Source organism: Porites lutea, chromosome 11 (genome assembly GCF_958299795.1).
Source record: "Porites lutea chromosome 11, jaPorLute2.1, whole genome shotgun sequence".
NCBI lineage: Eukaryota > Metazoa > Cnidaria > Anthozoa > Scleractinia > Poritidae > Porites > Porites lutea.
Window position 1 is genome coordinate 17,131,442 of NC_133211.1, and position 26,525 is coordinate 17,157,966.

The following is a 26,525-nucleotide window of genomic DNA, read 5'->3' on the forward strand; positions in this document are numbered from 1 at the left end:
CATACATCGCGTGTGTAAACATGGACTGTCGAAGAATACTTTAATTTTTCAGACTTTCGGCGCGGCTCAAAACTTACACTTCCTATACTTCTAACTGTATCGCGTTTGATCTGAATTATTTTTGTAATTCGTACCAAGTTTGTTCTTTTTTAAAAAAGCCCCTTAAGGGTAGCCTGTCCTATTTTCTCTTCAGAGATTGTCGAGCGCGGTTATGAAAATAAAAACCATGGGGGATTTATTGATGGCTAGCGTAAAGGGGGTGGGGGTTGGGGAAAAGAGAAAATAGACTTTATCGTGCTCCGCGCAAGTTTCACCCTCACGCTCGTCGATTTTTGAGAAGAAAAAGAAAACATCGTCTATATACAGGCTGCCTTAAGTGGAGAGGATAAGCATGCGTGCTTTTAAATTCCATTGGCATTGATCCTGTTTCCATACGAGTAAAAAATAATTTAAAAAGACGCGTCTCGGTGAAACTCAGAGAAAATTTAATTACATGCCCGTTAAGCCCCGTGCAAACAGACGTAACATTGTTGGCAAACAACTCCCAACATTATTGGATGTTATACGCTGTGCCCGTTTGCACACCATGTTGCATGGTGTTGGGAGTTTTTGCACAAAGTTTGAAACCGGTTAGCGTTAGCTACGTGCAAACAGACGCAACAACTTCAAACAGTGTTGGGCCTTTAAGCAGAGAGAGATACCTTAAGGGGAGAGAGATACATTTTGCCTGCAGTGTATGGGCTATGTGGTTTATAAAGTAAAGTACAGTAAGGCAGGTTTAAAGAGGACAGTCTAATTTCGACATCCAAAAAAATGCCAGAAAAGGTAAAAAAATAGCGACATCACTGAACTATTTGCACAATGACTCTATTTATATCCCATGCCGGCATAAAATATACGATAATAGTTGCACACTACATTATATATATTGTTTCACAGGCTCAAACCGTTTGTTGTCAGTCATGATCAAATCAAATCCACTATTCGATAACATAAATAAGCCCCGTTTTACAGATTCCAAAGAGTACAGTAATAAAATTGCTCTAGTCGAACATGCGTACCAGGTGCCAGAAAGGAAGAAGAAGGATATCAGCGAGTAAAGAGGAAAACAATTTTAACTTTCATCCTTGTGAGTTTCCTTCATGTTTTGAGCAATTCGTGGGTGAAGAAATCACCTTATTTCCCTTTCTAGCATCTGATACAGAGGCTACTGAGCAAGACACAGAGAAGACATGGTGTCTTCTTTCATGTGCTTGATTGGTGTGATGCACTTATCATCAGTTAACAAACTACCAAATGTTTATCTAATATATCACAAATGAGCTAGATGTTCCTCTTTCCCACACACTATGCAAGCAAGGGAGCCCATTGGGTCCCAGGCGGGTAGAATCACTGGGTCCTGCTTTAACACAGCCATGATGTCTGCTGGGACATATTTCTTGTCCACAACAACTTCATAAACATATTCCGAAAACCAGCTATCAGTCATCATTAGGTAACCTGGCTTGTCCTTTTCCTCGCCCCAGGAATTCTCCACGCGCCATTTGGTGGTCTTCAACTCTGGAAGGTTCTCATCTGCCCCTGTTTTGGGATCCTCTGTGTCACCAGCAGGCTCATCTCCCTGGAAAAAAGTAATAAAAAAATCACAAATACCTTAAAGGGGCTATTCCATGGGGATACTACTGTTTTAGGTCAATCCTGTATTGAAGTCATTACTAAGCGACCTTATCCAAACACGAAATGCTCCTGTGGAGTTATGAGAAAGAAAGCAAACAAATTTCATCGGAGAGCACTAACTATAATAATATTTTGGTGATTTTTGTAGGCATAGCATTAAAACTTGAAAAGATTGCCCATCATTTTCCAATCCATGTCATCTGTAGCGAAAGACAAAAGGAAACAATTTCAATGCCAAAAATAAATAACAAAACTGGACCATTATTTTTGAAATTCATATTTTTAACAGGTAGCAAATAGCATGACATAGCCCCTTTAAACAGCGTTCATTTGGCTTTTAAAATCGCAAATTCGTTCACTGTAACTGAACATTGACGTTCTGTTTACAATAATATAATACCAATCTATCCTCACAGGATAGCAACTATGAGTAGCCAGCCTTTGTACCAAAATTTTAACTTAGAGTCATAAACCAGGAATTCATGTTTGGGTTTTTTCTTTTCAACCTACCTCCCAGGAGAGACCAGTGAAAACCATGGCATGAGTCATAAGTGAGTCGCCATACAACAAACGCTGAGCTTTGTCTAGCGTTACCATAGAAATACCAAATGCCAACTCATAGTTGTGACTGCAAAAAGAATAATGAAATGAATTTAAACGGAAAAATGCAAACTTTTTTATTGGTTTGTAACTAATGAGGCTTTGAGTTTACACACTAGTTCAAACTTGACCTTGCAAGAGCCTTACATAGGAATCAACCTCTGCTGGAGTCAGTTATGATCGACATGAAGTCTTCCTTAACGTGGCCATATAGAACCAAGCACACAGTAACCCAGTTATTTTTCTTTTAGCAAGTAACTGCCTCAAGTCAGTAAATCCAATAACTGCCTCATAATATACCAACGTTTTCGTACACTAATATAAGGCTAACTCACACATCAAGATGGAGTGCTCCAAGTTTTCTTTCAAAGTGTTTGCCAACATCACATCCAAACCAAACTGCCTGAGGAAAATAATGAAAAACAGTAAAATAGGACTTAAGAATAAGCAGCAATACATGAAGTAAAAAATAATCTAAATACAAAAACAAGTACTGTACAATAAAACCAGTTTTGCAGTGCCAAAGAAGTCTTTAGCTTATAGAGTTTATTCATCCAGTGTAGGTCATCAGTGACATGACTCATTAGAGATGGTATTCCTGACAATGTAGCATGATGTGACAGGCAGAAATAAACATTTTGCCGGAAAGGGCCAGAAGACTGGGTCTCTTAAAAGATAAAATTATGGGTTGCTTTCTGAGATATGCATTGATGTTCACTGCAAATTCAAAATCAGCCTACATGAGCATTAACTCAAGCTCAAAAATTAATTCTTATTTTTTGTTAATTTTGTTATATTTGTCTATAGCCAATTGGCAGGTACTAGTTTCCAAGTACAAATGTACCTCTTCCAATGAGTTGTTGGCAATGCAGCTGATTTCAGCAGGTGGGGGTATAAGTTCCCTTTCTTCCAAAAAAATGGTTTTGCCTTTTGGATCTGGCGGATATCTATGCAATTTTTTCTAGTCCAAAAGGATCCAAAGGTGTCCATCTTAGAGAGAGTTGACCGTACTAAAGAAATAATCATTACCTCATGATCTCTAAGGGATGCTGCTGCAAGTTTCTTGAGGACATCCACAGACTGGTTGTTGTACAAAACAAGTCGGCCATTCATCATGTTGCTAAGGTACTCTACAGTTAGGAGTCTATTGTAAGGATTACGAGGATCATTTACAAGGCACACCTGAAAAGAATATTATTTACAGCAAACATGATTTTAAATTTCTACTGTTTGATATTTATTTGGGACAAAGTCTCATTCAGGCACTAAAGTGGGGATAATCTGTATCAAAAATTTGCATGATTATGCAGGCCTTTGTTTTATTAATTGTAGAACTGTGGAAACATTGGTCTCCAGAAACTACATCAGTTCTATAAATCCACCAAAGACACATCTTGACCGATATTTTTTGACAAAAATGTCTCATGCAGAAAGAGGGCCATGCCCTGCCCTTTGTCCCCCTGTAAATCTGCCTTATCATGCTGTAATCACCTTGTCAAGTGGGTTGTATATTGGTTTAACATGAACATTGTAGAACTGGAGGGGGGTCACTCCTGACAGCTTACAGTATGCTTTACTCTTATCAGAATATTCCCAGTCAAATGTCTTGGGTGGAGTGCCAAGGCAGATGCTAGTAATCCTGTAAACCTGAAATCAAAAAGAACAAAATTCATATGAAGGAGATACAAAAAGGAAAGAAAGAACAGGCTGCATGGATGTAACTTGTTCACTATGGAGAGGATTATACATAATATTATCGTTGCATGCAAATTGTTCTCCCCTTTCATTGGCCAAGAGCTAACCACATGACCTGAAAATAACTGCCTACAAATAGTGGGTTGCTCATGCACAGTGTCGTTCAAGTATGTTTGGCTGCATATAATATTCTGCTCAGGCATAAATGAAACCACGCTTTTCTCCTTCTTGCGATTGCATTAGTGACCGAATGATAAAACAAATTATTGAACTCAGTTATTGCAAAATATTGTGATTTGTCAGTGTCTCGCAGATCAATTACTTGCCTCAGCTGAATAATTGATCTTCTTGCCACTGGCAAATACACACACCATATTTTGCTCAACCTCATCCAATAATAATTGTTTATTATTTTCCGCACTCTATTTAAGAATTTGCTCATGTTTAGCGTGCGTATATCGAGTTATGGATGCACGCGGGAAGTTTGGAGAGCACGAAAGATGCGTGAGAGTTGCACGAGGCGATAGCCGAGTGCAACTCTAGCTTCTTGAGTGCTCTCCAAACTTCCCAAGTGCATCCATAACTCGATATACGGACAGCTAAAAGCATGAGCAAATTCTTTTATAACATAGCTGACAAAAATGCTTGCTTTTTGATTAATTGCAAAATTCTTGCAACACGCGACACAATAACAAACGGTTCTATTGCCTGATTACGAACACGCCACAATGGTCTAGTTTGAATGAAAAATATTCTTTCCGTAAAAGTGGGAAAGACGAAAATTTTCTTCTTTATTCGTTAACGATCAATGGAAACTAAACAGAAACAAAGGTAAAAGAGTCTTAAAGTTCACCTAAAGTTAAAATACTAACATGTTTGTAAGAAGTCGTGAAGTATGGTTTGGATTTGCTGAAAAGATGTTTACGTTGTGCTCGGCGAAATCCAGAAAACATGTTTTTGGCGAAGACGACTGTCATCCTTCTTTAAACTTAAATTCATTTACAAACATTGGCTGGTCATTACGAGAGAAGACCTGGCAGCAGTTGTTTTTGTGAGTAATAAATTTATGTCTTCTTGTGTTATTTGTGTTCATATTGCGAGAGAAATTTTCCTGCTTCATTCGGATTGTCCGGAGATAACAAAAGTGCATAACAAATTTAACCCATTCGCTCCTGGAGATTTTGCCAAAAAACGCGTTTTAAAGCTAGTCGAGTGGTTTTCTGGTCACTGTCGTGCTATAAAGGGCTAAAACTTACCACAAACCAGTTTACAGGTCGTACACTTCATGGCCTTCTGATCCAGATACAAAATATCAGCTTGCGAAGTTTGGGCATGCGCAGAAAGCAAAATTTTGACATAGTTTTTGGGTTTAAAAGTGACACAGCAGTCTTGACTTTTACTTTTCGCTTTCTCTCCTCCCCTCTTTTTTCGCTTTTCTTGCCTCATTTTTTTTTTCTCTTGCTGGGCATTTAGTAGGCTTCATTTTAGTGGGAATAGTTTTTAGGAAAGCTTTTAGGATCTTAGGATAAGGTGAAAGGAAAGGTAGGTGGGCAATGGAACAAGATTTTCATGGAGATTTTCAGGTCAATGTTACATGGTTTTTTGCCTCTTTCTCCGGTGTCCTTGACTGAATTGTGCTCATTCTGGTATGGTTTGAAAGATCTCTTCACTCTGCACAAGTTAGCGGACAAAGTTGTCCTTGACCGTTAAAACTGATGACGTCACAAAGGGTAGAAAGCACGTGGATCCGCACGGGCGGTTACGGGCGGTTCAGGGGCAAATGGGTTAAAAACAACAATAAAAACGGAAATTTTACCTTTAAATGTTGTTGATGACCAGTTGGTGTCTGTTCTGTTCCCAGCGAATGTCTTTCGGCCAAAATTTGCTACAGCTGGTCTTCCGACAAATTTGCAAAACGCACAAATTGCAAGTTTTTTTAATTCGGCTTTATTTTTGCTGCTTGTTGGATCAGGACCTAATAGGTCAATGCTGATAGAAAAATTGGGCAGTTCTTCGCTGATTTCTTCCACATTTTAAAGAGAAGGAAAACTGCACTGCAGCTTAAAAGATGACAACTTTGCAGCCAGGTAAAAAAAAATGCTCACGTCATCTTATTTACGCACGGGCGTGCGTAAATAAAGATTTTGTTCATAGCGGCTCAATAGGACTTATGTAGGGCAAGCACGCACGCTATGTAATAATTAATAAATTTATTAAGGTACAAATGTTGGTTAAATATACTGAGGAAACTTGAAGGTCATGAGATTCACAAACAAATCTACAAACCTCAGTCATCATTTTGGCTTTAGCTACTTTCATTTCTTCATCACTACAGTTCTTGTCAACTAGTCCCTTCAAGGTTACTGCATATTCTCGTAGCTATAGAAAAATTAACATAATAATTATCATTTTTGAGTGAAATAATACACCCCAGTAAGAGGAAAACCAGAACACACACAGTACCCCTGGGAGTAATAATAATTATTATAGTTTTATCATTATAACTAAACTGGGGAAATCCAAATATGGAGGGACAAGAATATTCATCAGAAAATTAGAATTGAGCCTCGATCTAAAGAAGAGCAATCTGGGGATGGCTTATCCCTAAAGGAGACCATACTAAGACTTACAGACAGAGAACGCTAAGTAAGAGCTATGGTTGATTGTGGTGTTAATGATTGCTAAACATGCTGACATGAAATGCTGTCTACAAACACAGTTTCAATGATGACTTTTGGTCTTTCGTATGGATAAAAATATTCGATCTTGGACTAAAAAATCTAAGTGAGGAAAATAACACCACTTTATGACTCAACACAAAATGATGAACTTCGCCATCCCTTCTAATGATATGGAAGCTCCCCTTCCCCCTGTGGTAATTAGAAGGTGAATTGATTTTGGTTTTAATCATACTCGTCTGTTATATTCTATACCTTGGCAAAACAAAAACACAACAAAACATTTTACGCACCATGTGCTGATATAAGCAAATTAATAAATACATGTAATAAAAAACAATTGATGTGTACTTGTGTTATTTAAAAAACAATAAAAGAGAGAGTATAAATTCAACAAAACCTTTCCATACCTTGTAGTTCATTATTTTTCTCAGCCGCATTGATCGGCCAGCAGTAAATGCCTCTGGCCAGACTTCTTTGGGAATCAATCCATATTTTTCCACCAAGTTTATAAGCATATCCCATTGGCCTCCATCATTCAGTGGATTGGACAACAGAAACATCATCAAGCGGCCATCAGGCTTCTCTCCTTTCCGGGCCAAGTCTTCATATACATTTATGAAGAAATAGGACCTTTCTATTCTGTCCCAGAAATAGAGATACTGTTGACTAAATTCAAAGTCCTCCAAGTTGAAATGTTGGACAAATTTCTGACGGATTGCATTCAAAAATGCAAAAATCCAACACCTTCCTGATGCACGCTGGTTTGTTATTGGTTTGACTTCTTTGACCTAATAAAATAATCCAGGATAAGTAAAATGAGAAATTTGGGATATTACTAAAAAGTTACTCACATCAGTAAATATCACTGTTTTTCTGCCAACACACAGTGGTAAGAGTACCCATTAGTACAATCCTATTTCATTTTCTTCTTGTGTTTTCCCTCTATTTCACTCTATTCCCAATATCCCACTTTTTTATTACCTGGTTCATGGGCAATCTAGCCCAAAAGGTTTTTTTTAATACAGGGTTCCTAATCTTTTAAGTGAGTAACTTGGAAAGAATGCACCTTTTATTCTGAACTATAATGAAATATTTTAATATTTTACAGCACAAACGTGGATAGGTTAAATCAGGTTGGTGACATTCATAATTAAAAGTATTTGAAATAAATTATTTATTTTGCTTTTCGTTTCTTATTGCGACCCTAATGGATGAGGATTTCTGGCTAAATTTGATGAATTTATCCTCCCCGCTTCAAGACTCGGACCAAATCTTTTCTCCATCCTTTGCCCACATTCCTCACCCCACCCCTACTTCCACAGAATTACATTGATGGGTGCAATAATTTTTGCCCACTGTTGGTGCTTTGAGACGGTTATAAGCCCCCACCCCCCCCCCCCCCCCCCCTCCCCGCGGCCGAATATAAGCCCCCTTTAGCATGTATTGAAATGAATTTGACTTTTTACGACTCAAATAGTATTTTAATCAGCACTGCTATGTAGCTTGTCTTGAAACACTTGCTTTTGTCCGGTTATAGCCCCCCCCCGAATATAACCCCCCCGTTTATAAGCCCTTCTAAACCCTTCATAACTGTCGACGAAAATTCTCCCAAAAAATCTTGAATAATCGGAAGCTTACGGTAGTTTAAATCTTGAATATCTGAGATCAGTGAGAGTACAGGCTCGACACGATGGGGTGAAACAGAGGTGTAAAGAGTAAATTCAGGATGGCAGTCTGAGGAAAAGTATGTATCCTTAGTTCATAATCCTTCCTTTCTATTTTTTCTCGCCGAACAAAAAGCTTAATACTGGAGTGATCGTTATATTACCTTGTGTTTGTAGACGTGATTTACAGTTTCTGCCACATTTCTATCCAGACAGACCTCAAGAGGATCGTACTGTGTCCCTACATTTTGAGCGATAAGATTTTTCTCGTCGTTCAAAAAAGCGTTCTGCATTTCTGCCAACAAGTCGGTTCCCACACCGGCATCAGCCATATTGATGGATCAGGGAATGCCCGAGTATCGCCTGGCACTAGATCAATGTCCGTTACGTCATAGGTCGAAAATTCGCCTTGCAGTCAAAGGAAATAGGAGACGTATTGAAACCCTGCCATCCTGACCCTGTTTAGAACAAAAAATTCCTAATATACATACCCTGTTTGGGACAACATCCTCAATTTTATTACCCTGTTTAGGACTAGGGACAAAATTCACGCCGTCTTGTCTGGTAAAGCCTTTTATTGGCAATTGCAATAGAGCAAATTCAAGTTATTCTTATTTTAAAAAAAATAAATTTTGAAATAAATCGTGGATCGTGGTGATGTCATTGTGGGCCGCAGACTGTGATAAATTTCACAGAACATAACCCCGTTGGCTGTACTGAGCACAAAATTTAAGTCAACTACTCCGAGTCTGACTGAGTCAGTGACTGTTTTGACGAGAAAGTGAAATTTTCCTGGAAAATGAAAAGCTTTATCCCAGTGCTACTATGATAAAATGCACGCTGTGTGCTGCTCTAAAAAATGTACTCCGAGATCACATAAACATCAACTGTACGGAGATATCAAAAGAAGATACTAACGGCTATGGGAAATGTAAATACTTTCTCGAGATTTTTATATCTTAAAAAACGGACAACAAATTCGACAGGAATACGCGCGAAAAATCTGTCTGTTGTATAAAGTTCTGCTAAACTTACACACATTTTTCCTGTACTGAACAAAAACAGTACCTAGCCGTATCTTGGTCCGCTACATAGAAGCTATACCAATACTGAAAAATCATCGTTCACATTTTTGAGTGTAAAATCCCTGAGTTCCCCTCACTGGAGCAATATCAATATGTAAAAGGTTTTCAAAGGTTTCACGCCGGTGTGAAGCTAAGATATGCGGCCTGTCTCTCCTTGCTATTTTTACATTTGAGCATTTACATTATGATTACAACGCTCGTTTTGTAATAAAAACGAAAAAGTAGCATAACAGCACCAGCGCCTCTGACAACAAAACTTATCTCCAAGCCGCATGGGCTCCAAGCGACACTCAACGCTACTAAGAACGTTCTTGTTTGTCCTGTCATAGGCCAAGCACTTAACCTCGTTTTGATACAGAGGCCCGGGGAAACTCGGAAATAGCCTATTTCATAGACGTTTTTTCAATTCCATAATGCTCGTTTTCGCATAAGAATTGTTTTCAATTTCTCTTGAGGCGATTGTAAGTCCCAAGAGAAACTGAAAACAATGTTTATGCACAATTTTGGAGGGACAACAAAGAGTATTATGGTATTTTGAAACAGGCCTATTCAAGGGCAAAGGGGGGGGGGGGGGGGGGTTGAGGAGGAACGTGTGACGATGCTTTTAAATTGCACATCGTTATTCTGTTCGCAAAATTAATCCATTTCATTCCTTGTTCGTAGGATATCCATTGGTGCGACAGACAGACAATAATAACTTTATTCAGTTATTATTATAACTTTATTCAGTTACATTATGGGATAGAAAAAACACTATTATAGTCTCATAAGTTAGCGATCTCACTTGTCAAATGGAACACTGACTATAAACACAACATGTTCGCACGCATAAGGATGTTGGACTGTTATGTCCGCTCTGTTATAATTAAAGCTAAAAAATTTCTATTCCATTCCATTCCGTTCATGCAAAGGACTTTAATGATCAAATTCTAGAGTACATTCTTAAAACTAATCACATCGCTTTTTTTATATATTTTAGAAGATACCGTAATCGGGTTCTATAAAAATGTTAAGTTGGATAAAAACTTTTCGAATGATCGAGTATACAGTCACATCGCAGCCTGACAGAAAAATGTTTCTTGGCAAGAAACCCAAAACTTATCTAAGATCTTAATTTTATCAATACAACTGACATTCAATTCCTGTTCAGTGATTAGCCGGCATTCTAGGAACGGCGACTTTTCCTGACTCTCTAATACCGGAAGTGTTTGCAAAATTAATCTTCCTTTTTGTATAGCAAGTTATCAGGTAGAGTCTCAAGTCTACAATAATAAGGTATAAGGTTTAGGCCACCGGATACCGTTTCGTCTGCGAGTCTAGACCTATTCCTAAGCACGAGATGTTAACACTAAGCTAGCATACAAACGAGAAAGGAATCAACTTTGTGCCACTCAGCAACAGGCTTTGGCCCGTACCTAACACACTATCAGTTAACTCGTTATCGTCTTGGTTTGTCGCTTTGTGAACTGCTGCTGTCTGAGTCAGACTCCTCCTCGCCACTACTGCTGGACTCGCTGCTGCTGCTGTCGCTGCTACTTTCACTCTTGCTGCTGTCATTCTCTGAACTACTTTCACTTTCACTGCTACTTTTCTTTCGAGGTTTACTCTCAGTGTTCTTTGTTTTGCTCGCCTTCTCAACACGAGGCTTCTCCTGAACCGCTCTAAAGAGAACAAACAACAGAACAGCGAGTGATCAAGACATGTACTTGATACTGATACTTTAGTTATAAAGCTGAATTCTATTTTACCTTTACATCATTATGATAACTATTATTATCATTATTGTTATCATTATTACTCATTTATTTGTTTTTTGTTGCTATGTGTTGCACGCCGAAGAAATTATATCAATTTCTGCGACTTCTTAGCTCGTTTATTTTTTACTTTTCTGAATAGGTTTCTGCGCCATTAAGTAACCTGTGATGTTCTTTTCATGTACCTTGTAATAGACCTTATTCACTATACCAGCCATCTTTGCACGCCCTTAAGGACAATATCACGTGATTTCTCAGGGGGCAAACAAGTCATAAAATCTACCACTACTTGAAATCATGGTCGAGTTTGTTCATTCTAGAAGACAGAAAATGACGATCTTTTTATCTTAAAGACGATAACGGCACATATGGGTGGACGTGATCATTGCTACTTTTTTTAATGCAGTAGCAACCCTAAATGTCTTTACAGCATGCAATAATGACGTAAAACTTGCCAAAAACTAGAACTGTACATTTTGCAAGTATAAAACGTTGTTTCGTTTGGAAAGAATAAACAAACTCGACCGCCATCACTCGTATTGGCAAATGTTATTACTTGTTTGCCGCCTGATATACCATGTGACATTGCTTTTATATCATCAACCCTAAAGCGCGTGCAAAGATGTCGAGTATCGTGAATAAGGTCTGTTTGAGGCAAAATAAAAATGTGGGTTTTTACTGTTGATTCCCAAAAAGGGGTGGGTGCCCCCACTAGCTACACGCAGATCACATGGCATCTAACAGCCCAACTGTTTCCCGCCAAGTTTAAACCAACTATGCCGCTTGAAATTCTCGGAAAACAGTATTACTTTGGTTGATTCATTTGGGGTAAATGGTTTAATAATGTTTGAAGTAATGCAAATAAATAATAGAGACTTGGAATTACGTTTAAGGAATACGTGATATACAAGCTGACAAAATCTCATATTTGGATGAAAACTGTCCAAAAGAATTCTTATGGATGAACTTGACATGAAACTACATACTTTTGAGCAGATACAATGAGTTGTAAACGACCAGTAAAGGGAAAACTTCGGGTAAAGTGGTGTAAACAGACGTCTGCTCTTTGCCGTAAACGTGATTCTTTAAGTCTCTATTGACGCGAAAGGATTTTACATATCTTCTTTGGTTTACCCGTTAAATACTGTTAGTGACAACTTCATATTTTACCTTTTGGGTGGAGATTCATGGTCATCTGTATCTTCCGATTCAGGCGAGGTCTGATGTTTTCTCTGATCAGGTGTGCTTTTCTCGGGTTCAGGCGATGCACTGGGAGTTCGGTGACGTCTCTGAACAGGGCTTCGTTTTCTGGCTAACTGACTTGCTGAGGGAGGGTTTCTTGCAGGCGATGGACTTGAAGACGATCTACGCCTACGGGACTGCCTGGGAGGAGCGCTCTTAGGGCTGCCTCTCTGTCTTCTCGCGGGACTTCTGCTCTGCTGCTGAACAGAGCGTCGTTGATGGATGGGACTCCCTGACTGGTTTCTTCGGGCAGGAGGGCTTGGACTTCTTCTTCTGTTTCTCACTGGGGATGGGCTCCGTGAAGGCTGATGTCTACGAGGTGCCCTCGGAGGGGAATGGCTACGGCTGCGACTTCTCTGATGTCTTCTTTGCTGTTGATGTGACCCACGTGGAGGACGTGGACTTTCAGATCTCCGTCTCTTGGCAGGAGGGCTCGGCCTTCTTCTGTTTCTCACTGGGGATGGGCTCCGGGAAGGTTGGCGTCTACGAGGTGCACTCTGAGGGGAATGGCTGCGGCTGCGATTTTTCTGGTGACTTCTTTCCTGTTGGATTGAGCTGCGTGGAGGATTTGGACTTTCTGACCGACGTCTTTGGACAGGACTTGGGCTTCTTTGATTTACTGGTGGGGTAGCGCTTCTAGTTTGTTGACGTTTTTGGGAGGGAGCGGGTTGTCGGCGCTGTGGAGTGCGACTGGGACTTCTCTGCTGACGCACATTGGACATTCTTGATTGATTTTTTCTCGGAGGAGACGAAGTCGGTGTTCTGTTTCGTCTTGGAGGTGTAGTGCTTCTGGATCGCTGACGTCGTTTATGTTCCGGGCTTTGCGATCTTTCTCTACTTCTTCTTCCTCGAGATCTACCGATGCTCCGACTTCGATTCGTCTGTCTGGCACGAGTAGTTCTTTGAGGTGACCTCCTACGTACGGGAGATGGACTCGGGCTTGCACTTTGCTTTTGTTGTCTCAAAGGTGCAGCGTTGTCCGAAGACCGCTTTGCCGGCTTCGCTGGAGGACTCGGAGTGTGGGGTTGTGGGGACTGTTGCTGACCTTTTCGACGCGAGGAAGAAGCACCCGTCTTCCCTGGGGAAGATTGTTGTTTTGCCTGTTTCAAAGCTCTCTTGTCCGGGCTACTAGCAGAAGACTGGCCGTCAGAATCTGAATCCGACTCGGACCCAGATGAACTACTGGAAGAGCTCTCCTCTGAACTGGGAGGGGTCTTTTGCTTGGCAGTGCGCGCTTGATTACCTTTTCTTTGTTTGTCTCTAGATACTTCAGTCTTTTTTGGAGGTGTTTCGCTTGGTGATCTCTTTCTCAGCCTTCTCCCTTCCAAAGGAGATTGTGATCTGTCCGTATTTCTGACTTCTTTTGGAGGACTTTCAGACCGCTGTCGTCTGGAATTTACGCGTGTATCCTCTCCGCGCTTATCCTCAGCAGAAGGTGAACGAATCCTCTGTGCGATATTTTTCTCCCTGGGAGAACGTCTCCGGTTGTCCTCCTCGGGGCTGGCAGCTCGTTTCATGCGATTCTCGGACTTCCGTTTGGGGATGCTCTCTTTCTGCCGAGCTTGTCTATTGTCTTCTCTATCACGAAAGTCCCTTTTTCGTGTGGTAATTTCTGATCGCTCAGGGCTTGAACTGGATTCCCTACGCCGTCTTTCCGCTCTTTCTTTCACAAGTCGTTCGCGCTGCACCGGATGCCTTTCGTCAGAAGGGCTTCGCACGTTTCGCTGCCTTTCTTTCCTTCTTGCATCAGGTGACCTCTCTGCAAAACTTGACCAATCAGGGCTGCGATGTCGCCTTTCGGGAGCATCATTTTCTGGGGATCTCCTACTATCATTTTCATTGCGATGTGATCGTAAGCGGCTTTCTCTTAACTTATCCTCTGGCGAGACACGAGCAACTTCTCGACGACCATAATGGTTACGACTCTCGCGTCCCTCCTTGGACAGCTCATTTCGAACGCGTTTTTCACTGCGTTTACCTAAACGATTACCACGCTCAACGTCTTCTGTAACCTCATCTGATCTATCCTTGTGGCGAGATCTTGTTTTCTGTGGGGACGCACTATCTGTTGAAGGAGACTTCTCTCTCCGACGTCTGTTTTTGTCTTCATTGTCCCTTGACGGGCTACGGCTTTCTTTCCTGTATTTCTGGCGTTTTTCATCTTTCTGCTTTCTCTTGTTGGGCCTGTCAGGGCTTTCACTTTCCGAGCGACTGCGAAATAGAGAAATAAATATTGCTAAAACAACCTTTAATTAAACGCATTTGAACTTAACGGCAAGGAGAATACTCTAAACAAATTCATAACCTATAAAAAAAACTTATAAAATTCATCGCACCCACACGAAAGTTGAAAGTTGCCAAATGGCGGCGACAACTCTGCGGTTTCAGTTCCCAAAAACTTTCAAAGCATTTTTCAGTCAATCAACTTTCGAAACGTTTAATAAATCAACGTCTAGGTAACGTACCGATCTTTCAACAGTGAAACTAGTAAGAGACTCTTTCTCTAATTATAAACGTACAAATTTTCCAAAAAAAAAAGAACAAACATAACAGAAACGTTAATAGTGCACAGGATTTGACAGTCTGACCTTCTTGAATCACTCTTTTGCCTTCTTCTTGGTTTATCGTCTTCTGAGTCGACAGATCTTCTGCTACGTTTCGCTTCCTTTTCTTCCCTTTTCGACTTTCCTCTTGCTTCCAAGCTCCTTCTTCTGGAACGATCTCGAGAGTCATCTCTTTGAATGAAACAAACTTGAAATCAGTGCTCAAAATAACAGTTTCATTTCAGTTTTACTGCAGTTCAATTTTATCCTTGACTCAATTTATTTTCTTTTATTTCAACCACCATGTCACGCATTTACAACAAAGGAAGAATAATAAAACATGATTCCAAGAAAATAGTAATGAAATCAAGAAAAATTAGAGGTCGACGTTTCGATGTATCCAACGTCTTATCAAGAATGAAAAACGTTCAGTGTAAAATTTGTTAAAAGACAGGTCATCATATTTGACACTTGACTCTGTGTTAACACTGTTTATCACCTTAAATATTAAAAAACCAGATGTGCCTTGCAATAGATTGAACATAGAGGAGAGCCAAGTACAGATAAACTGAATTGGTATAAGATTCTGGCAAACTACCCACCTTCTTCCCCTCTAACCCAAATACTTAAAGTGAAAGGTTGGTGTTGATGCTGGGTTAGGGAAGGGGTGGGTGGGCAGTTGCCCACCTTTCCCTCCCCTAACCCAACAATTTGCCCTAAGTGAGAAGTATTCACATTGTAATAGACCCCTGAAAAGCTATTGGAAGTGCCCCAGATAAATTCAGAGGAAAGCCAGCAATGTCAGCAACGTCTTGGACAATGTCTCTTGCCCATCAATGTCTCAAGTTTATCTCTTTCAGCTGCAAAATCCTGCGGCATGACCATTCAACATGGTATTACTTGGTTTTTTAGCATTTCAGAAATTGAACTTCGAAAATTTCTGTTCAATTTTTATTTTGACCAATTTTTGGGAGTGAGGAGTTACCGTTTTCAATTAGCTTTAATCAAGACAAGGCCAAGCTGACAAAAATTTTAACTACCTCACAATGAATTCACTTCTCTTAATGGACTAACAGATTTAATTTTCAAGTAACCAATTCACTACCCGTCAAACTCAGAAAACTGTAAACGTCTGAAATATTTCAGCAATGTTGACTGTGTAGTGACCAATCACCATTAAGCCCAGGAGTGAACATGCAGGCAAGCCACAAAGCCCCAAACCAATTACCATGGCTGTTTGTGGGTTTAGTGGCAACACAGTGACATTCCAAAAATATTTCTGGTGTTCACGGATTAGTGACGTTCACAGTAAAATAATCTGTGGCGGTATGCTTGACCTGGAAAGGCTGTGATGGTGAAAGAAAAGCAATTTTCTTTTTCATAATAACGCTCCCATACCTTTTTGGTTTATCTTTATCCTTCTTCCCTGACTTTCGTTTGTCTGAATCAGAATCGAATTCTGATGAGCTGCAGAAATGTGATAAAAGGCAAATAAACAAAAGTGAAAACAGTGATGAATGATTTTGACAACAAAAAAGCATGAATCAGATTTATGCAAGGCACAGTACACACTAAATCTGCATGAGTGAACCGAAATATACATTGTAAACAGTTTTGAAAATTGCTTCCTTTCTAGAGAGACAAGCAAAATCAGGATCATATTAACATATTGGGAAACCGAGCTCGATATAGGTTCATCAAACTTGGCATATCAACCCAGATAGATCAACACTTGACCTTGGAAAACCCTACACAATCTGTTGTACACAAGATCGAATCCAACTGACTTGGTCCCCATTTATCATGCTTGAGAAGTACTCAAGACTGAAACGACAAAATCCGTTGTTTCAGAGTCATCATGATGCCATTTCAAGGTACATGTAACGTACATACTACATGTAAATTCTAACAAGTGTTTATTTAAAAGCAGAATTGGCCCTACATCATGCTTTCACAAACCATTATTGATAAGTTCTAGAATAACATAAAATTATTTACATTCACAGTTAATACAATGTTTATGGTAATAATTTATTACTAACAACAATTATTGTTCTTCATCAGTAGTCAAACAATGACAAAAGAATTTGGATGTTCAATATTGTACATGTTGTAGCTAATTTTTTATCTCATATTTTTTATCTTATATTTTTCCTTTGTTTCAATGTCATTAGCATACATTACCATACCCAAAAACAAAAGAAAACCAAAAATTAACTGGGATAAAAAGTAACTACAACATACACACTTACTATTTTATACTTACCTCCAAAGAGATCACCTTACCTGTCTACTGGTGTTTGCTTTTTTCGTTTCTTTCGCCGTTTACTTTGGGGAGAGGGGGATGAATGCTTTCCACTACCTGAACTGCAAGATAAAAGTAAAAAATATAATTGTACACAGGGACTAAAATACTTAGATCCCAGTTACTGTGAAGACATATTTCTCTTTCCATAAGTGACCCTACAAAAATGGTCCAAGATGGCTTCACATTACAACAGAGACTATTTACATGGTCACATCATAGGGTCTCATTCAAAGGCTCAATGAATAGAGCATTATATAGAGGATATTACATGGTGGCGCGAAGATATGAATTTTATTTTCGAGTGGCAAAACAATATTTTACGAACGAGCGCAGCGAGTGAATAAAATATTGTTTTTGCCACTCGAAAATAAAATTCATATCTTCAAGCCGCCGTGTAATGTTCTTTTTATTATATAGACAAAAAGACATCGATAAAATAATAGAGGGAAATTACTGAAATTATGTCATCGATAAACTCACGTGTGAGATTATGGAAAATAAACCACTCGGGTCCCAGATGTAGTTTTTATGAATTTTATGAGTCGTATATTTTCCAGTAAAACACTCGTGTCTAAATAGTAAAAAAAATTATTATATGGACATGTCTCAAAAGGACTGGAAACAAACAAATTCAAGAATTTGATTGGCTAAAATCGATCTTGCATCTAGACCGGCATCTAGACCGATCTTGTCGTAACAGTTGTCCTCAAAAAGTTACAAACAAAGAATATGAAAAAATTGGCTTGTTCCTGTTAACAGGATATACTAAATGGAAGAATCATTGGCCCATGAGGAAGCAGGTAAAGAAAACGAGCAAACATTGGCAAATTTGAGTCCTGCCGAGGAAGCTACGAGCAAAGATGACGGAAGCAAATAAAATTATTTATGTTTTTGTTCCTTTGCTTTCTTATTTGGCTATAATTTATAATAAACATCTTATTAACCGAGCTAGGTCGGTCTGTATGGGAGAATCTTGACCTCGGTTGCTGGTACAGACCTTACTGCATTTGGTCTGTACTGGCGATTCTCCCATACAGACCTCCCGCTCGGTTAATAAGAGCTAAATATGACTAGGAAAACAATGCTACAATTGAACCTCCACTAACACACAAGTAAAAGCCACCTCTCCACAACGGCCACATTTTTGGTGGACAGACCATACATTGACTCTTGTTTAAACCTCTTTACAACCACCACCTCTCAACAATGACCATTTTCTTCTGTCCCCAAGGTGGTGGTGTGGAGAGGTTCAACTAATAATAGTGTTTATTTATACAGGATTAAAAAGTATGGCAGAGCTCATCAAATGCAGTTGTGTTAAAACTAAAAATACTATCAAACTAAATTATTAAAGCAACCAGCAAAACTATCTAATGTACATGTACTTAGATTTCTGTAACACAAGACATTTGCATCTAACTTCCTCTGTAGATTATTATTTTTTTTAATTTTAACTTTTTTTTTGTTTCAATATTTTGCTACTGTATCAATGACTAACTTTTCAAACTGTTAGAGACAGTTAACAGGCAAACAGGCAACTTACCTTAGGAACAACATTTTCATCTCAACATTCTTTATTACTTTGTGCAACACCATCACTACTGGTGAAAGTTAACTATATTATAGAATTGTCTTTTCTACACCTCAAACGAAAACTTCAACATCTGCAAAGATGTACCGGCCATCACATAAAACATTTCTGGCTTTAAATAATACTACTGAATAATATCTATTTGAATAATATGCTCCCAGACTGTGTGGCTATCTTGCTGTAGTTATGTTGTTGTTTCTTCCAAGAATTTTCCAGCAAATCCTTTCCACAAGAATAATAAGAGTTAACTGCATACCTTTCTGACTTACTCCCTTCATCTAAAGACTCAGATTCGGGAGAACGTTTCCTCTTTTCCTTTTTCTTCACTGGTGCTCCCTCCTTCAGGCTGCAACGAAACAAACAATTTACAAAAATCAATGTAGGGTCTTGGTTACACACAAGCAGCATAGAGACTGTAACAACAAGGATCTTGTTCTTCTTGAATATCAATATTACGAATATTGTATTGGTTCTGAAGGTGCCCAACCTGCCAATGATTCTAAATAATAAAGTTTGCAAGCAATGGAAATGAAGAAAAAAAAACATAAATTTTTACTATCATAATTTTATAAGCCTAACTTACAGTTGAAGCTGTCAACTAGCAAGGCAAACAAAAACATGTATGTTATCAAGACCACTGGTCTTACCTTTATGTAACCAAAATGAAACTTGGCAACAAATGAGCAAATACTCTAAATATAGCGTTGGGAAATAGAAAATCAAGAACATTATTTAGACTGTAAATTTGTGAACTATTATGGTAAAAGATTTTCTTGTCCTCTTCCTGTTTAATGTTTACATAACAAAAAGTAGAGATGCTTATAACTAAATGGAATATGACCACTGAATGTTTGGTTAAATTCATTAACAAAACCATGCTAAAATAATGTTATTTGTGTATCTACATTTTATTTTTGCTGTACAATGTTACCTTGTGTACAAGGCCTGGAAAAGGAAACAGTGTTAGGAACATTGACAATATAAGATAGATTGTATGTTGTTGTATTTTTGTCTTTGTTAATTTTAGACCTAAAAGTGAAAGATGTTCACATGAATACAGGACATTGACATCCTTGGTTTGAGTATATGACAAAAGAAGTAAAGATGTCTTTATGACGTATAGCTCATTTCATTAGTACCTACATTCACTGTATAAACTTCATGTTAATACATCATTTACTTCCACACAAAGAACCAAGAGAACAATAAGCAAATATTACATGCCACAATAAACATGTATATCCAAAAGCCAAATGTTTAAATCTTTATTAGGATGAGAAAAAAAACAAAACAAAAACCACTAAATCCAAGCTGTATTCACAAGTACTACTAACAGTATGACATTTGAGGAGAGAGAACACAGGAGGGTATGGCAAAAAATCTTTGACATTAGAAAAAGTACCAACGACAGATACAAGCGCCGATCATTAGTTCCAAGTTGAAGATTTATCATTATGGTGTAGTTTTGCCCATGAACCAGCCTACCTTATATTTAGGTCTAATTAGCTAACAGAACAAAGTGACAATGTACAACAGAGCTATGTGTACAAAGGTTATCAGCACTTTTTAGGGTTGGGTAACATTAACAGGAATCAAGTACATGCAGGGCTACAGCTGGCTACAAAATGTTTTCTTGTACCTTACAAAACAGTGTTGACAGTACAAGAAGAGAACTGTGGTGGTACAAAATGTAACAGCTTCTCTCACTACACACAGTTAACATGCATTTCATTATGTTGTATTTCAAGAATGTCTTGGAACCAAACATTCAGTGGGTCATAGCATCACAAAACATCTTTTATCACATCAAACACTAGCTCTTTTTGACAAAATTTTGATGATGTTCTATTTCCCTTGTACAGTTAAGAGAAGAAACCTAGACATGCTGCATCTATGTAAATGTACAAATAATGTGTTTGGCTATCTGAAAACAGTCAAAATCTACATCCATTCACAGTTGAACGGTAAGAACTTGATAATGTCATTATTTTACAAACATTTACAGGCAGTTTAAAAGCTCAAGGTGCTGTCAGTACTTTGCAAAGCAGATTGTGGCTAATGACATGTACACAACCAGACAAAGGAAACTGTTAAAATAAAATGTAAACTGCAACAATAATAATTTCCATTTGAGAGCATGTCTCTTTTTCTCATTTCTCTCAGCAAATGGGAGCAGGATTTGAATTTAAGTATTTTTGATTAGCTGCTGGTATTTACTTCCAAACATATAAAGCTCCCACGACATACAGTGCGTAGAACCTGACCAGAACTTTAACAATATTCTTCTCACCTTCGCATCTCTACTCTTTCTTTCTGCTTTTCCATTTCTCTCTGTACTGCTTCCCATGCCAACTGTTCTGATTTCCTTTGTGCTTCTTTCAGTTCTTGATCAAATGATGAACCACTTTTGTAATCATCTTTAATTCCCAGAGCTTCTTTCATTCTAGCATTTTTTTCTTCATTTGCCTCCGCCAATTGATGTGTTTCTGTGACACTGAAAGAAAAACCAATTAACTAGCATTAAATGAGGGCAATCATATGAGAAAAATACAGCAAAATAAACCGCCAACATATTAATATAACGTAAGTATCTCTTAAGTGCTTTCCATACATCTTTAAACCATCCTATAAAAGAAAAACAGAAGATCTGTAACTATGATGTATGGTAGAAAGGCCACACCACTGACTTTGACAATGCTTCAATCATCAATACAGGGAATTTGTGTTAGAAAAGTACTAGAATTCCTGCAAAAAGCAGCTGTTAAAGCTGACCATAATGCACTTCTTTTTCTGAAATAATACTACAATACTTCAAAGAAATGTAGAAATTACATTTTTTTTCACATCGCTGGAATATTCTCCATGCATTAAAATATTTCCTAGTTTCAATTTCATCAACGTACACCATCATGGGTTGTTGAATGCTCAGTTATTTGTTTAATTTTTTGTAAAACGTTTGGTAAAAGTCTTAATTTTTTTTATTTGCAAATATCCAAAATCTAATTAACAGTCAACCAAAACATGCACAAAATTCCATGTATCCAAGTGCCCTGGCTAGTTTCCAGTACTAAATTCACAGGAAATCCCCAACTTTAACCTCTTTGTCTCGCAAAATGCTTTATTAGACTATTAAACATTGTTTACTGTTACACCTATGCATTACTGACCACGCATGAGGTCCAGATGGCTGAATGGCCTTGTTTTTTTTTTTCTCAACTACAAAGAACTTGGCCATCTTGACCTAACGCTTGGTCAATAACGGCTGCAAAGTAAAGCTTCAATAATTCATCGGGAAAATAAAATAATGTCAACATACAGTGTAAAACAAAGAATCATTACTTATGCATATTGATAATAATGTATTTATTATAATATTAACGATAATAATTTATCACACAAACATATTATTCGGATTTGAGTTTATAAATTTCTGAAAAAGAACAAGAAAAAAGAAAACAACAAAGAGAATATGAGACAAGTGTTTGGACCTACAAAATAAAAACATTGACCGTAGAACACATACACTGTACATTACATTTTAGGAAATACACAGATCTGTAGCACATTGATGTCTTATGCTGTACACCTCTTTAAGTGTGGATATAAAAAAAATCATTATAGCACACTCATAACATTAATAAATGTCTATCAATGTCAAGGCTGTCAATAGTAGATGGCAGCTGGCTTTTTATCTGCTTACTAAAGTAAAATCAGCTGGCTATTCTAAGTTTGAAAATGAGTCAAATGCAACAAATAATATCGAAGGATTTCTGTGATAATTGAATAGCTTCTTTCCCTGGGAGACCAGTTACTTAAAACCTTCATGAAAGCTCTCACTGTCTACTCCTCATAAAAGAAAATAAAACATCCGATCACTCACATGAAAAATTATCATAATAATATGCTGCAAAAATATATTATTATAATAGAGCGGTTTTCACTTGACTGTTGAAAGTAATTGAGGAATTGGTTTGGTTTTGGTTTTACTACGCCCTTTGGTTGGCTAGTGTATTTACTTTGGTTTTGGTTTTACGACAATCAAGTGAAAACCGCTCTAATAACATAAAACAAGGAAATTTAGCTGTACTTCTTTTAGAGCAGCTATTATGGGGAAGACAGAATATTCTAGGATGGATTTCAACTTCAAAAAATGTCTTACTCTCTTACCACTTTACATTATCAGTGTGTTCCTGAAAAAAATAATAATAGTATGACAAATAGGTTAACAATAAGGGTGAAATGCCAAGAAAAATCTACATACTTGGATGGTAATTTTTTGTCCTTGGATGTAATGCCTTCTTGTTCTGATAATTTCCGCCGCAGTTCCTCCACCTTGGCTTGAATGTCATTTTCATTATATCTAAATTTAAAACAAGTTAAGAAACACATGAACCTCATACATTTCAGTTCAGAATGTCATGGCACTACACCAAAGGTAACTATTGCAAACTGATAATCAACAACCTCTAAGTACCAGTGCTGCACTGCTAAAGCTAATAGAATACCTACCTGACCTACTTCTATGTTTACCTGCATAGTGGTTGAAGTGGGTTCTGAGATTGTAAACCCATGGCAGTCTGATGTTACGCACAACTAAGCAGGCTGTGTAAGGTACATGCAAGCAACACAAAACACATTTGTACCCACAACTGTGGTCTAGCAGTGCCCGGTGACCACTGGTGCCTTAAGTTTGCCCTTTGGCAACAAGAAAATCCTAATTTTGCAGAAACCATTATTTTTTTGCTTTTGTGCTGTGCTGTGGTGTGGGCATTGTTCAGCATCTTATTAATCTTTTGTATTATGTCATTTGGTGATTGCACCTGTCCGAAGCACCAAGAAACTACTGTCAAAAGCTGAGCGCCCTACATTTCAGTGGTTCAGAACAATGACCTTTCATCCATTTTTCTTTTTTTAGAGCACAGCCTTGGAATAGCAACCTTTCACACCATAAAATGACATGGTACCTACCCATTAATTATGGTGCTGCTGCAAACCCAGGATGATTCATTCAGGGTGCAAAGAAAGTCAGTTTTACAGTTTGCCATTCAGGCAAGTTGTAGCTATCATGTACTAGCCCAAAAGTCATTTCAACTAGCCCCAACAAAATTATTGACCTGCAGGATCGGATCGATTGCAGTTCTGTAATTTGAATTTCCCTCAAAACTTCACTTGCCCGTCGGGCAAGTTATCAACAGAATGCACTAGCACAATAGAAAAATCCACTAGCCCTGGGCTATCGGACACTACTTTCTTTGCACACTGACTCTGTCTTGACATTACCTTGTCCAAAACGTTGTTCAGCCACATTATAACATTACTTTTGCATGGTAGCAAAAAATGCAAGAAACGTTAGCCAAATGCACCTTTTACGATCGAATGCCATGTATGTTTACTTAATACTCCCCGTAAGGTGCTTGGATTGAATTCTGTGATAAATGCACTCTTGGTAACTTTTTGGCTTTTAGAGTTCAATCAAACTTTAAACAATGTTTATGGGGATTCTGAACACTCATCCATTTGGACTAGGTGCTGAAAGTCTCCACTTTACCTCCTGACTTCCTAAAGTAGACTGAACTCATGTTAACAATAATTTCTGACTGACTATGATCCGTAATTTGTATATGAAGAGAAACACTATAAAATTAACAAGATCTGAAATAGGATGAAGATGCAAATACTGTATTTGGACCAATGCGCGCTTTACTATGTACATTGACGGTAAAAACTAACAGTTCTATGCCGCACGGGCTGTAAAGATTGCCCAACATCTGGGGTTACTGTGAGCTAAAATGAATTTTGTCTACGAACTTCACTCTTTTGCAATTAAAATAGCCCTTGTTAAACCTTACCCCTGCTCTTCCATCATAACCTGTACTTGCATACACTGAAGTTCAATCTGCCGTTTTCTCTCGTGCTCCAAAATTTCCTGGTTGGGTTTCTTCGTGTTCATCTGTTCAAGTTTATCGACATCTTCCTGCGTGTGATACTCAATTTTTTCCTTCATGCGTCGAAGCAAGGACAAGTTCCGTTGCACATAGCCATTTGTGCCCGAACCACGAGCCGTCTGCAAACCAATGTTGTTATACATTCTAAGTAGTTCGTCTGCTTCACAAAAAAGGCCTTTTTTTTAAAGTTTTACATCGCAAAACAACTTCTACAATAATGGAGAACGTGGATTGTAGCTCACGAACGTGCTTTCATGCCACTTGATATCCCACGATTCACTGCGATCGTAAGGATAGCGACGCTCTCGTACCAGGGTCCCTCGGAGCGTGCGAGCGGGATTCTTGAATCTACTCGCTCATCACCGCTGAGGGACGTTTATTCCTTGGTGCGGTCACAATCCATTCATACCTGACTCCTTGTAACTCGTCACGACAAGCTTTTTGTTATTGATAATCATTTCTGCGTTCCTCAAGGTTGTCGTACCCAGGGTGTCTTCATGCGCAGTTTTTGGTTAAGTCGTTTATAGTGACCCTTTTTTCAATACCAATCATTAGCGCTGAAGCAAACGTACCAACTCCGCGGCTTACTCTGCGGTATAACGAGTACCTTAAGCATTCGCACAACCATATCTCCCCGGAAGTGGCAGTTATGGACAGCTGTTTCGTCCTCATTAGGACCTCATCAGCATGGCATAGCCCCACTGCCCAATAGATTGCGTAAGCACCGGGGACGAGATTGCCTCACTGCCGGGATGATATGGTCGTGCGCATGTGTAAGGTACTGACCATACCGCGCAGTAAACCGCGGTTTACTCCGCGGAGTTGGTACGTGTACTTTAGCGCGATCGGAAGCACCCCGACGCACGCGAGAAAATAATTAACCTCTGGTAGGAGCCCATGATGCTTCGTGGGCTCCTGTCTCGAGCTCTGGTACCCAGGATGAGGTTGTCGTCCAGTTCAATGATCGGAATTTCTAAAACCCCATTTGCAGTAGGCCTGCGTCGCAATAGCCTGTGTACCCCCTTCCCTTAGTAAAAATCGGAGAATTCTCCGGTTCTTTCTGATGGGAGAGGAGGGGGTCTGTACACAGTCTTGCGTCGCAAACTTAGTCTAACCCCGGTTAGCAACACCTGCGAAGCAGCAGCGCCGATACCCTTGCTCTAGGCCCTCAACGAATTACCGGAGAGGCGTGTCGAATTCAACTTCAACCTTATTGGAAAGTTGACAATTGCTTTTTTAACAAGCCAGTAACGGTGGGTACTCAAATCCAGGTGGGAGCCAAGAAAAAGGATATCGGCGCTGGCTCGCAGACGGAGTTTAGTTCCGTCTGTTACGCAGGCTACTTCGCACAATACTTTGCACAATTCAAGGGGGGGTCTTCGGTATAGTGCTTAGTATCCTAACTTCGTTGTGTAAGACGCTTCCCCCACCCCATTCCCCTTCTGAAAAGGAAAAAAAAATTCCAAAGGAGGTAGGTCTAGAAATTTCTCTAGGTAATTGACCAACTTTCAAGTCAGTAAGCTGTCCAGGAATACGCTTATTTTGAATGAGTTTTGTTTATAGTCATTGCTTTTAAAACTATTGCCATGGAAACATGATTTGTGTCAATTGTAAGACCAACAGATCAGTATTCTGACAATCTTCAAGAAAGTCAGTCCCTTTTAATGAATTTTTTTTTGGTAAAATGGAAAAAATTAGATCCCGTGAAATATGCTCGAGTCTTTTTTCGCAAAATCCCAC

At 38.8% G+C, this 26,525-nt stretch overlaps 2 protein-coding genes across 2 annotated transcripts; both read right to left on the minus strand.

Moving 5' to 3' along the window:
• Positions 1–688: 688 nt before the first annotated feature.
• Positions 689–8,652, minus strand: LOC140952371 (bleomycin hydrolase-like). The gene is made up of 8 exons (XM_073401792.1): positions 8,482–8,652; positions 7,061–7,441; positions 6,259–6,351; positions 3,769–3,924; positions 3,307–3,459; positions 2,613–2,680; positions 2,188–2,305; positions 689–1,621 (listed from the first exon to the last, which is right to left on the minus strand). The coding sequence occupies exons 1-8, from the start codon at positions 8,647–8,649 to the stop codon at positions 1,313–1,315; spliced, it is 1,446 nt and encodes a 481-aa protein (XP_073257893.1). The 5' UTR covers positions 8,650–8,652; the 3' UTR covers positions 689–1,312.
• A 1,525-nt stretch (positions 8,653–10,177) lies between these two features.
• LOC140952370 (uncharacterized) lies at positions 10,178–25,050 on the minus strand. Its single transcript, XM_073401790.1, has 9 exons — positions 24,690–25,050; positions 23,102–23,200; positions 21,131–21,334; positions 19,097–19,186; positions 17,228–17,308; positions 16,340–16,408; positions 14,987–15,133; positions 12,327–14,609; positions 10,178–11,063 (listed from the first exon to the last, which is right to left on the minus strand). Exons 1-9 carry the CDS (start codon positions 24,926–24,928, stop codon positions 10,841–10,843), a joined length of 3,435 nt encoding a protein of 1,144 aa, XP_073257891.1. The 5' UTR covers positions 24,929–25,050; the 3' UTR covers positions 10,178–10,840.
• Positions 25,051–26,525: the final 1,475 nt, after the last annotated feature.

Excerpts from the sequence above, each read along its gene's own strand:
- LOC140952371 (XM_073401792.1), bottom strand. The coding sequence starts at position 8,649 with ATGGCTGATGCCGGTGTGGGAACCGACTTGTTGGCAGAAATGCAGAAC. Across the intron at positions 3,925-6,258 it reads AAGCCAAAATGATGACTGAG|GTTTACAGGATTACTAGCAT; the intron begins GTTTGTAGATTT and ends TTTTGATTTCAG. Across the intron at positions 2,306-2,612 it reads GGAGCACTCCATCTTGATGT|TCACAACTATGAGTTGGCAT; the intron begins GTGAGTTAGCCT and ends TTCTTTTTGCAG.
- LOC140952370 (XM_073401790.1), bottom strand. The coding sequence starts at position 24,928 with ATGTATAACAACATTGGTTTGCAGACGGCTCGTGGTTCGGGCACAAAT. Across the intron at positions 15,134-16,339 it reads GATAAAGATAAACCAAAAAG|AGATGACTCTCGAGATCGTT; the intron begins GTATGGGAGCGT and ends TTTCATTCAAAG. Across the intron at positions 11,064-12,326 it reads CATGAATCTCCACCCAAAAG|AGCGGTTCAGGAGAAGCCTC; the intron begins GTAAAATATGAA and ends TGTTCTCTTTAG.